This window comes from Oncorhynchus mykiss, chromosome 12 (genome assembly GCF_057628025.1).
Source record: "Oncorhynchus mykiss isolate SJ-2025 chromosome 12, ASM5762802v1, whole genome shotgun sequence".
In the NCBI taxonomy this organism is placed as follows: Eukaryota; Metazoa; Chordata; class Actinopteri; order Salmoniformes; family Salmonidae; genus Oncorhynchus; species Oncorhynchus mykiss.
The window spans coordinates 12613826-12626342 of record NC_143033.1 but is presented as its reverse complement, the minus strand read 5'-3'; the positions used below and the strand labels follow the sequence as shown (position 1 = coordinate 12626342).

At 43.4% G+C, this 12517-nt stretch overlaps 2 protein-coding genes across 4 annotated transcripts in view; one reads left to right on the top strand and one right to left on the bottom strand.

Annotated features, from left to right (window-relative positions):
- The window catches only part of LOC110536972 (tyrosine-protein kinase JAK2), a 73402-nt gene extending 67409 nt beyond the window's left edge, over positions 1 to 5993 (top strand). For both annotated transcript variants that reach the window (XM_036936927.2, XM_090191757.1), the window contains exons 22-24: positions 137 to 248; positions 2336 to 2449; positions 2522 to 5993. In XM_036936927.2, coding sequence (XP_036792822.2) covers positions 137 to 248; positions 2336 to 2449; positions 2522 to 2629 — 334 coding nt within the window. In that variant the 3' untranslated portion in view covers positions 2630 to 5993. The remainder of the gene's footprint in view (positions 1 to 136; positions 249 to 2335; positions 2450 to 2521) is intronic.
- A 503-nt stretch (positions 5994 to 6496) lies between these two features.
- On the bottom strand, positions 6497 to 11769 carry LOC110536973 (relaxin-3). 2 transcript variants are annotated; one of them, XR_016484874.1, is made up of 2 exons: positions 11674 to 11769; positions 6497 to 7345 (listed from the first exon to the last, which is right to left on the bottom strand). XR_016484874.1 is itself a non-coding variant. In XM_021622658.3 (2 exons), the coding sequence occupies exons 1-2, from the start codon at positions 8319 to 8321 to the stop codon at positions 6996 to 6998; spliced, it is 528 nt and encodes a 175-aa protein (XP_021478333.3). In that variant the 5' UTR covers positions 8322 to 8411; the 3' UTR covers positions 6864 to 6995. The 2 variants fall into 2 exon arrangements, 1 of the variants encoding a protein (XP_021478333.3); XM_021622658.3 differs by lacking the exon at positions 11674 to 11769 and adding an exon at positions 8144 to 8411 and having other exon boundaries at positions 6864 to 7345.
- Between the last annotated feature and the right edge of the window lie 748 nt (positions 11770 to 12517).

Here is a 12517-nt window from a genome sequence, read left to right as displayed (position 1 = left end):
CCCTCCAACATCTCTTAGTCTTTTGAATGAGTCTGCGTATTTTTTTCCTGATTTGAAAGTAATCTGGATTTTTCTGACACAATCCTCCTATGCATTTATTTTGTGTGTGAGTTTATTTGACTTTGTTGTGTTGAAGGTATGCCCCAGAGTCTCTGACAGAGAGTAAGTTTTCAGTGGGCTCTGACGTGTGGAGCTTTGGAGTGGTCCTCTATGAGCTGTTCAGTGACAAGAACTGCAGTCCTCCGGCAGTACGTATCTTCTTCTGCTCCCCTTCTTCCACCTCACACTTTCACTTTTCATCTGTAATGCTCTGATGCCTCCTCTGTCTCAGTCAACCTTTCTCTCTTTGAGGCCTCCTCTGTCAACCTTTCTCTCTTTGATGCCTCCTCTGTCTCAGTCAACCTTTTTCTCTTTGATGCCTCCTCTGTCTCAGTCAACCTTTCTCTCTTTGAGGCCTCCTCTGTCAACCTTTCTCTCTTTGATGCCTCCTCTGTCAACCTTTCTCTCTTTGATGCCTCCTCTGTCTCAGTCAACCTTTCTCTCTTTGAGGCCTCCTCTGTCAACCTTTCTCTCTTTGATGCCTCCTCTGTCTCAGTCAACCTTTTTCTCTTTGATGCCTCCTCTGTCTCAGTCAACCTTTCTCTCTTTGAGGCCTCCTCTGTCAACCTTTCTCTCTTTGATGCCTCCTCTGTCAACCTTTCTCTCTTTGATGCCTCCTCTGTCAACCTTTCTCTCTTTGATGCCTCCTCTGTCTCAGTCAACCTTTCTCTCTTTGATGCCTCCTCTGTCAACCTTTCTCTCTTTGATGCCTCCTCTGTCAACCTTTCTCTCTTTGATGCCTCCTCTGTCAACCTTTCTCTCTTTGATGCCTCCTCTGTCAACCTTTCTCTCTTTGATGCCTCCTCTGTCAACCTTTCTCTCTTTGATGCCTCCTCTGTCTCAGTCAACCTTTCTCTCTTTGATGCCTCCTCTGTCTCAGTCAACCTTTCTCTCTTTGATGCCTCCTCTGTCTCAGTCAACCTTTCTCTCTTTGATGCCTCTGTCTCAGTCAACCTTTCTCTCTTTGATGCCTCCTCTGTCTCAGTCAACCTTTCTCTCTTTGATGCCTCCTCTGTCTCAGTCAACCTTTCTCTCTTTGATGCCTCCTCTGTCTCAGTCAACCTTTCTCTCTTTGATGCCTCCTCTGTCAACCTTTCTCTCTTTGATGCCTCCTCTGTCTCAGTCAACCTTTCTCTCTTTGATGCCTCCTCTGTCTCAGTCAACCTTTCTCTCTTTGATGCCTCTGTCTCAGTCAACCTTTCTCTCTTTGATGCCTCCTCTGTCTCAGTCAACCTTTCTCTCTTTGATGCCTCCTCTGTCTCAGTCAACCTTTCTCTCTTTGATGCCTCCTCTGTCAACCTTTCTCTCTTTGATGCCTCCTCTGTCAACCTTTCTCTCTTTGATGCCTCCTCTGTCAACCTTTCTCTCTTTGATGCCTCCTCTGTCTCAGTCAACCTTTCTCTCTTTGATGCCTCCTCTGTCTCAGTCAACCTTTCTCTCTTTGATGCCTCTGTCTCAGTCAACCTTTCTCTCTTTGATGCCTCCTCTGTCTCAGTCAACCTTTCTCTCTTTGATGCCTCTGTCTCAGTCAACCTTTCTCTCTTTGATGCCTCTGTCTCAGTCAACCTTTCTCTCTTTGATGCCTCTGTCTCAGTCAACCTTTCTCTCTTTGATGCCTCTGTCTCAGTCAACCTTTCACTCTTTGATGCCTCCTCTGTCAACCTTTCTCTCTTTGATGCCTCCTCTGTCTCAGTCAGTCAACCTTTCTCTCTTTGATGCCTCCTCTGTCTCAGTCAGTCAACCTTTCTCTCTTTGATGCCTCCTCTGTCAACCTTTCTCTCTTTGATGCCTCCTCTGTCTCCGTCAGTCAACCTTTCTCTCTTTGATGCCTCCTCTGTCAACCTTTCTCTCTTTGATGCCTCCTCTGTCTCCGTCAGTCAACCTTTCTCTCTTTGATGCCTCCTCTGTCTCCGTCAGTCAACCTTTCTCTCTTTGATGCTGCTTACTGTGGAAAGAGCTTGAATAACATTTGTTATATTCTATTGAGACGTTCTTATCCCATTGTGGTCTCTGTACAAGGTTTATAGATAATTCCACTAATGCATTTCTCTTTGCAAATTTGATTAGTTCACCTGCCATCCTGCTGTAATTAACACAGCTCTTACCGCCACTTCCCACTTCCTCCTCCTCCTTCTCCCTCCCTCTCCTCCCCTCATCCTCCCCCTCATCATCATCATCCTCCCCCTATTTCTCATCCTGCTCCTCTTTCTCATTCCCCCCTCCTCCTCCTCTCCAGGCGTTCATGGATAAGATGGGCCGTGACAAGCAGGGTCAGATGATAGTGTATCACCTCATAGATCTCCTGAAGAAAGGATACAGACTGCCTGCTCCCCAGGGATGCCCTGAGGAGGTGAGTCTGTCTGTCTAATTTAGTGTCCCTCTGATTGCAACGTAACCTTGAGCCTCCCTCTGTACCCCTCAGATCCAGCACATGATGACCGAGTGCTGGAACATTGACCCAGCCCTGCGGCCCACCTTCAAGAAGTTAGCCCAGACCGTGGACATGTTCCGGGACAGTAAGGAGGGCTGAGGAACCCTTCCTGGAGGCCTCTGCTGGAGGCGCCTGGCCCAGCCCACACCGATCACCTGGGTTGTGTTCATTAGGCACCAAACGGACTGAAAGGGATTACCTGGACTTGTCCAATAAGAAACGCTCAGTTTCCTTTTCTGTTGCAAAGCGCTTTGCTACGGTGTGCCCTAATGAATACATCCCTGACGACGCCTCAACTCTAAAAGACGACGACATTGAAGTCACCTGACCCAACCGTCTTCTGGAGCAGAGCGCAGAAAACGGGGGAGTATTACCAATGGTATTCTGGGACAAAGTCTCAAAAATGGTCTACTTTGTGATCTAACCTAGCCACTTTCTCAGGGATTCTGGGGATCTCTGAAATTACCATATGCTGTTACTTTGTTGCCGTCATTTCTCCATTTGGAGATGTTTTCACTGTTTGACTTCTTTCAGACTCTGACTCTCTCCAGCACAGAACACCCAGCTGTTGATGATGTGTTAACGGCAACACAGAACACCCAGCTGTTGATGTGTTAACGGCAACACAGAACACCCAGCTGTTGATGATGTGTTAACGGCGACACAGAACACCCAGCTGTTGATGATGTGTTAACGGCGACACAGAACACCCAGCTGTTGATGATGTGTTAACGGCGACACAGAACACCCAGCTGTTGATGATGTGTTAACGGCAGCACAGAACACCCAGCTGTTGATGATGTGTTAACGGCAACACAGAACACCCAGCTGTTGATGATGTGTTAACGGCAACACAGAACACCCAGCTGTTGATGATGTGTTAACGGCGACACAGAACACCCAGCTGTTGATGATGTGTTAACGGCGACACAGAACACCCAGCTGTTGATGATGTGTTAACGGCGACACAGAACACCCAGCTGTTGATGTGTTAACGGCGGCACAGAACACCCAGCTGTTGATGATGTGTTAACGGCGACACAGAACACCCAGCTGTTGATGATGTGTTAACGGCGACACAGAACACCCAGCTGTTGATGTGTTAACGGCAACACAGAACACCCAGCTGTTGATGATGTGTTAACGGCGACACAGAACACCCAGCTGTTGATGTGTTAACGGCAACACAGAACACCCAGCTGTTGATGATGTGTTAACGGCGACACAGAACACCCAGCTGTTGATGATGTGTTAACGGCAACACAGAACACCCAGCTGTTGATGATGTGTTAACGGCAACACAGAACACCCAGCTGTTGATGATGTGTTAACGGCGACACAGAACACCCAGCTGTTGATGATGTGTTAACGGCGACACAGAACACCCAGCTGTTGATGATGTGTTAACGGCGACACAGAACACCCAGCTGTTGATGATGTGTTAACGGCAACACAGAACACCCAGCTGTTGATGATGTGTTAACGGCGACACAGAACACCCAGCTGTTGATGATGTGTTAACGGCGACACAGAACACCCAGCTGTTGATGATGTGTTAACGGCGGCACAGAACACCCAGCTGTTGATGATGTGTTAACGGCAACACAGAACACCCAGCTGTTGATGATGTGTTAACGGCGACACAGAACACCCAGCTGTTGATGATGTGTTAACGGCAACACAGAACACCCAGCTGTTGATGATGTGTTAACGGCAACACAGAACACCCAGCTGTTGATGATGTGTTAACGGCGACACAGAAGGCACGTGAGGGAAAGCAACACAGAATATGTACTGTACAGTTGGTAAAGGATGGTCAACTGCCTTCTTCCTGAACTCAAGTGGATTATGTCAAACCACATTTCTCTTTTTCACCTAAGGGAAGAACTAATAAAGCAATACTGCTTTTAGAGACACAAAGCCGTGGGAGGAAAGGGTGATGAAAAAACAATGAAGGGACATGTTTGACAAAGGGTGCAACCTTTATTTTTTTTTTTCTCTAAGCACCCGCCTACTTATCGTCGTACCCTGAAATCTTGGGCTCTTGCAAAGTAACATGCAGAAGGAATTGTTGACTTATGTGCTTCCCCTTTTATAATATTCTATAACGTGACAAGTCTAGGATGCTGTGCACTGCCAGTTGGAAAATGTCTTCGTTATAGTGTCGCTACATAGCAATATTTGGAATGAGACTGACTAAATGGTGTCGGTGAAAGCATCAACAGACGAGAAGTGCAGAGATGAGGTGGAATTTCAGTTCATGGACATTTAAGTAGGTTTGCAGGTTAGCCTAGCGGTTAGAGCAAACGGTCTCTGGTTCGATTATCCAAGCCGACAAGGTGAAAAACTGTGCCCTTGAGCGAAGTACTTCATTTACTCCAGGGGCGTTGTACTACTGTGGTTAAAACAACACATTTCACTACTCCTATCTGGTGTGTAACAAAACACATAGTGCCCCCTTGTGACAAAACACATAGTGACCCCCTGTGACAAAACACATAGTGCCCCCCTGTGACAAAACACATAGTGCCCCCCTGTGACCTGTCCATACAGAGTCATTGTGAAGAACATGCCCATAGAGATGCAATGTAATGCTGTCTTTTAATTCTGTCAGAGTGACTCTATGATCTGTAACTGTAAAGCAGCAATGTGGGCTGACAGGCTTTGTTTGTCCCACTACTCTATTGTAATAATGGAGTTTAATCCAGCGATCATCAACTAGATCCAGAAGCAGGCCGATATGTTTTGGTTTTTCTTGAGCGGATGGTCAGAGGGTTGGAACATAATTACAAATAATTTGTGAACAGCAAATTGACCGCAAGAAGCACAAACAGATGTTTGTCTAAAACATAATAATGTCAAACCTTCCTTAAATTTGTATACGATCACATTGTGTCTATTATGCATGATGGGAATACAGATTTCTTACACATTTTTTTTAAACATTTTTGCTCAGAATAAAACCACCCATGGTTGAAATTTGGCCCACGGGCCGCCAGTCGGGGAACCCTGGTTTAATCTGTCTGCTTGTTTGTTGCTGTCTACCTTTTATTGAATGTTATGGTAGCTGTGCTGACAGTCATACATGATGCCGTCATGTCAAGGTCAGGGTTTTGTGTGAACAAGTTTTTTTTTTCATAAAAAATCATAACATGATCATGAAGAAGTGGGAAGTATTTAGAAAAAAAATATACAAGTCAGTATTTCCCTGTGTTTGCGTGTTGAATGTAAATCTGCTGTTGTTGAATATGAATAATAATCCATAGGCTAAATTGATTGTAAACTATCAGCTATTTTATATCAAAGCAGTCAATGTTATTGCAGAACTGGTCAGAAATGGCTTTTGTTGCTTTGGGCAACCTTCATGTTTTTTATTTATAGGAGAGCCACTATTAAAGTTGAACTGCAATGTTATTTGGTTGTAGTCATCCTGTCTTGCCTCACATTAAACATATTAGATTGATCAGTGGTTCGTCTCTGTTAACGTCTCCGTCCACACTGTAGTCAGCTCTCAAATATCATTTACACATGGTGAAGATGCTCGCAGCTCCTCCTGAGAGAGACACAGTGAAAATGCTCGCAGCTCCTCCTGAGAGAGACATGTCTCCTCAATGCCTTGACTGAGCTTGTCAATTACAGGTAAAATACAGGCAATGGTCTTTCATGATCGCTTTGAGACTAAACGGGGTTGAATCGTCATGAGTAAACTAGCTTTGAGGTCTGTCACAGGTACACCTGGGTAGTGGTGCTAAGTGTAACCGATGTTCTGTAGAAGCGTGGTAGTCATTGCAATAACCGTGATTGTGACTGATGGATCAGTGGTTTTACCTCTGGTAGAATGCACGTATGAAATCATACATTTTTATTAGAATAATAAATATCTTATTTTGCAATAGCATTATATACATTTTTTTTCTTTTTTTTTATTTTCCATTGAATGGATGAGACATTTTGACATGGACAAGATGTGATTTCCAAAAGATACTTTATATTGATATTTGATTAGTTTAACATTTTACATACACAACATATTTTCTCAGTATTGTAATGGGGTATTTGTGGTGGGTTGTTACATGTTTCATGTCATTCAAACTATTTTATTTCTCAGGGAAGTACAATGATGCTCTTGCTTCAGTAGCAAAGTCATGAATTTAACGATGAGACAAAATTTGAGCAATTAAAAATTAAATGTAAACTATTTTCCTTTCACAATATACAGAAAAGTATACAAAGCCGTTTTTAAAGTTCCCCCATCAACAACCCAAACCTTCTGATTATCTGGAAACACTGAAATTAACATTTAAAACTGCTGTCTCTCACACCCAGTCCATCAACACAGAGAGAAGGCGGAGCTCTCCTCACCCTGTACAGAAAGGAGAATTTGAGTAACGTTCTCCGTTCTGTACAGGGGGAGCTCCCTCAGCCAGTGTCCACCTCCACTACCTCTGTACTACCCCAGTCTCACTCAGCACAGACGCCCAATGTCATTCTTAGTGCAACCCTGGTTACAGCACATGCCAGCTAAGCCCAGGGAAAAGTTCCTCTTTTGTCTGTCGCGGCGTGGCCAGTTGATGCTCGGGTTCTTGGCCACTCCTCCCAGCGCTGAAGCCTGGTTCTGAAGCCCCTCGCTGGGGTTGACATCAACCATTAACCCCCTATGGTCTCCCACTCCGCCCAAGAGTGAGAGGAGGTCTGCCAGGGAGGATGAAGAGGAGAGCTGGAGAGGGTGGTCTGCTGCCTGGTCTAGACCATGTCCGTGAGGCCAGTTGATTCTGCTGTCCTCGCCCTCTGTGACATCACTATAGGAACCGGGATCTGGAAAGAGTCAGAGCAGAGGGAGTGGTACAGTTGGTGTTGACACCCGTTTTATTTTTATACATTTTGGGGGGGTTAAGATCTCCACTGCATAGACTAATGTGAATACTGGTACAAAGTGAATACATAAAAGGCCTGAAAATCCCTCCAAAATACAAAATGAGTTGGGTTCTTTTTTTAAATGTTGTACTTTTCCCACCATGTGTCAAGACACCTTAACAATTAATATATGGGAAAATCAGAGGTCCTAGACTGTTTCTGCATGGATAGCAATCTCAGAAACCATGCTTGAGTGCCATGCGGACACACCTGGCTAAATAAATTGAAAGAGCTCTGAACAACCGTTGAATAGGAAATTACAAATTAGCCTAACTGGCACAACAATTAACCTATGATTGCATTTCAATTAGGCTACTTCTCAGTAATCAGGGTACCATTTTCTTTGAGGCAAAAGTAGGGCACGCTCATTTTCCAATCAAGGAGCTGTCTGTGGTGCTGAAGTGGCATTATCAAGCAGATTAGGTTTCTTCGACGTTCTCGGACAAAATACTACTTCCAAAAATGTGACTTTCGAAACGTTAGAAAACAACTTTGATTTTAGAATATAGCTACTGTTTTAACTTTAACACAATGGAAATTAATAATGTAGCTCATGTTAAAGTTTTTTTTTAATCAGCTTTCAAAAACGTTCGCATGAAAGTAACAAGATTATACAGCAGCTGCGAATAAAAGTCAGTTTTACATGACCGACGAGTGTTTGCGTTTAGAAGACCGTAAATTATGTTTTAGCAGACGTACCCAAGTGTTCATCTAAGGATCGTTTCCAACGGGACCCGCCGCACGTGAAGATAACGGCTCTTATGAACTCTCTGCCGCACAGTTTCACCCCGTAGTCTCGTGATAGGCTTTGAGCGCTCGCACACAAGAACAAACTACCAACACACACAAGGATCACAGTAGTAAGCTTTAGAGGCATTTTCAGTTAAAGAAGTAGAGCTGGTTTCGTTGTAGAGATCAACTGAAGTCGCCCTAGCGTGCAGTCCTGGTGCAAGTATGAAGAGTTTCTTTAGATGCTGTTGCTACTCTATCAGTCAACGTTTTCTGTCAATGTAGACGTCAGTAGGATATCATGAAGTGACTCTCTCGCTACCATTTGCAGCTTCTTATAGTCTCTACCCCTCACCATCTTGTGTGCGAGTCATGATATCCTACTCTCCATACACATCAACCTGATGCCAACTCCTCTTCCTCCCCAACATGCTCGCTCACACACGCGCACGCGCATACATATCACGCATACGCGTACATTGCACACACACCTACGCACGTGTGCATTCTCTCTCACACACGCACGCACACACTTAAATGTGTAATAATGAATGACCTCATATTTGTAGTTTTTCAGTATTCCGAGTATAATTTCTTTCATATGGCAGAATTACAGTGACATATCTGTGTTTGGGTTTGGTGTGGTTCTAGAGAAACAGCTCAGAGCTAAACACCTGAGACTGGCTCCAATCAAATCTTAATCTACAATAAACAACTTGTGTTGTAAATGATGACAGGCTAATAACTGACCCTGTGTGTGTGTGTGTGTGTGTGTGTGTGTGTGTGTGTGGAGATGGTACTATGACAGCAGAAAATGAATCATTTCTATGGAAATGGATGGAGACGATGTTTTTCTATTTGAGAAAGTAAACTTTGTCAAGAGAAATATCAGACCATTGTCTTTTATTCAAGTTAGGGAAAGTATCATCAGCAGTAATATGATGTACATATCGTCACACAATGTGACATCAGTACTGAAAAACCAATGTCCATGAATAGGTTACATACTATGTTCAATGTACTGAGATACAGTGCCTGCACCACTCGGGATCAATAACTTCTTTAAATGGCCAAATACAATAAACAGACTATGAATGTAAAGCGCTGGTACTTTGGAAATACTTGTTAGCCAAAAGAAGGTACATGATAGGATATTTATAGTGCACATGTATTAAAAGATAAATTAGACTGTTCTTTTTTACAAACACTGTGGACAGTTATGCATGGATGAGTATTGACTTCAACTGGTGAGCAATTGAGGTCACTTGTAATGGTAATGTGGGCACATTCTAAAGGTTTCTATATCTGGGCACCGTTGGTGTGGATTATTCTAAAACAGTACAGATTCTGATCACAACAATCATTTCTCGTTCACCTCAATAAGTGTCCTCTATGGATGGGTGGCTGTAATATTTTACCTTCGGAACGATCGGAAACTCAATATCTATCTGGGTATGTTGCTAACCAAGTTTCCAACACGTATTTAACACTTGCAAGGTCATTTTGAACAGTTTTGGACATCTGAACGTTATGGGAGTTTTACAGGACAGAGTTTCCGATCATTCCAATCAGTGGAGGCTCCTCAGATGAGGAAGGGGAGGACCATCCTCCTCAGTGAATTTCACAAAAATGGTAAAACATTTAAAAAGTTATCCTTTTTAGATAAAACTACACTAACTATATTCACCATGTTGTGTTGCTAACATGTTGTGTTGTCATGTGTAGCTGCCGTGCTATGTTGTTGTCTTAGATCTCTGTTTATGTAGTGTTGTGGTGTCTCTCTTGTTGTGATCTGTGTTTTGTCCTATTTTTTAATTTTTATCCCAGCCCCCGTCCCCACAGGAGGCTTTTTGCCTCTTGGTAGGCCGTCATTGTCAATAAGAATTTGTTCTTAACTGACTTGCCTAGTTAAATAAAGGTTCAATTTAAATTGTTTAAATATATATTCACGTCACCAAATAATTGATTAAAACTGTTTTGCCATGAAAGTCTACAGTAGCCTCAAAGGCACTCTGTAGGGTAGCACCATGGTGTAGCCGGAGGACAGCTAGCTTTCGTCCTCCTCTGGGAACATTGACTTCAGTACAAAACCTAGGAGGCTCACCCCCTTCCATAGACTTACACAGTAATTATGACAACTTCCGGAGGACGTCCTCCAACCTATCAGAGCTCTTGCAGCATGAACTGACATGTTGTCCACCCAAAGGATCAGAGAATGAATCTAGTACTGAAAGCACAATCTACAGCTAGCTAGCACTGCTGTGCATAAAATGTGTTGAGTATTTTTACTGAAAGAGTGAGAAAGACAATAGTTGAACAGTTTTTAACAAATTGATTTTTTCAAAAATGAAGGAGAAGTAAGAGAGCGAGATCATAATTTGTTTCAGTTTCACTTAGTTAGCTGAAAAATGCAGCTGGCTAGTTTAGCCTAATGAAACACCCTGCTCAAACAGAGGGATGCTATGTTAGCTATCTGGCTATGGCTATCCAACACAACACTGGAACTCTTCCAAGTCAAGGTAAGCTTTCGGTTGTACAAATGTATTGCCATTGGGGCCTGCCGATGTAACTGCTTACTGACTATACACTTTAACGTTACTGCATGATTGTAGCGGGCTTACTAACACATTAGTTCTAGTATCTATGTTGACTATGACGTTACTTTAACTAATATGGTGACAACGATGTACGCTGTGTAGCAGTTATGATATGGTGTGGCTTGGAAAGTTAACATATGCCTGGCTACATAGAGCTGATGTGTTGTGCATTGAAGTCCACAAACGAAGGGAAAACGTGAGAGGAGGAGAGCGCATAGATGTGAGGAAAACAACGTGGCTGATATGAAAGTGAACTGAGTTTACTCGTAATTAGGGCTGTATATGAAAAACTTTTCTTGAACAGAAGCAAACGTAGTGAAACAGGGATAAACATACCTGAATTTGTCCAATAGAAACTCTCGTTTGCAACTGTTGGAATAATGATTACAGCCTAGATCAAGTAGATGCAGGCAAGAGTGAGCAGGGCGGTATTGAATGTGTCACTGTCTGTCCATGTGTTACTGTCAGTCACGTCACATTTTTCTCTCGACCTGTGTGCACATAAGTTGTAAACTTTCATTCATAGGCTAGGTTGTAGCAACCTTATGATGGGTATAGAGATAATTAGAGTATCATATTGTAGCCTAAACCTATCAATGTTACTGTACATAGAACTAAGTGAATGGAATATAAATGACAGTCATACATATGCTGTAATCGAAATAAGGCCATGATCATGAAGAAAAAAATATTGTCCTCCCTCATCAGAAACGGTACGACTGACACTAATTCTAAACGCAACATAACTGAGGCGAAGACTTGATGAAAATTGATCTTGGGGACAGAGGAGCTTCACTCACTGACTTCCAGGGGTGGAGATCAGAGGTGTGAACAACCCTGAACAACACCCACCCATGGCAGGACAGTGTTTGTGTCATTTCTCAAAGAGGGAGCTCTTCTTACCTTCTCAATGCTGACGAAGTTAGGCACACCACTTGGAATGTCCAATCGGTCCTGCTCTGAGACCATGGTGCTCTCTGCCTCATCTGGGGACACACACAGACAGAAAGTGACATCAATCAGAGAGCAAAGAAAACAAGCAAGCAAAGAAAAATATCAGGAAAATGTGTATTTTGCTTTCAATGAGGATACTGATATTAAAATGAATATGTGGTGGTCTGGCTCCAGTAATGTTGAAATTACAGCTGCCATACTGTAGTAACTGACTACAATAATATTGTTTTCTCACGTTCAATTTAGGCTGAGGCTGCATTTCCCACGGTAACCGCCCCCTGGAAGCCATTTCCCCAGAGCAAAACATCTGCATCACATTCTGCATGATGTTTCTTTACCTCTACTTTAAGCACACATTTTTGTGTGTCAATCGTGAATGATAATTCTTCAAGTTGCCAACCATTTGATCTCAATCAGTTACATGGGAATATGCATTTAGATCTTGAGTTAAGTACAGTGTTGTTTTGCGTTATGTACACTGAGCGAATTTTAGAGCAGATGGTGTTGACAAACTGTATCCTACCTGTGTTTTGTTTCAATCAAAGCACATATTTTGCCTGTGTAACCGATGTGAAATGGCTAGCTAGTTAGCGGGGTGCGCGCTAATAGCGTTTCAGTCAGTGACGTCACTCGCGCTGAGACTGGGAGTAGTTGTTCCCCTTGCGGTGGCTTTTGTGGAGCGATGGGTAACGATGCTTCGAGGGTGGTTGTTGGTGGTGTGTGCAGAGGGAACCTACCTGGTTCAAGCCCTGGTTCAAGCCCAGGTAGGGGCGAGGAGAGGGACGGAACCTAT

What these genes read in the sequence shown, in the direction of transcription:
- LOC110536973 (XM_021622658.3), bottom strand. Translation starts at nt 8,321, where the DNA reads ATGCCTCTAAAGCTTACTACTGTGATCCTTGTGTGTGTTGGTAGTTTG. An exon ending in ATCCTTAGATGAACACTTGG is followed by an intron (nt 7,346 to 8,143) that starts GTACGTCTGCTA and finishes GACTCTTTCCAG; the next exon opens with ATCCCGGTTCCTATAGTGAT.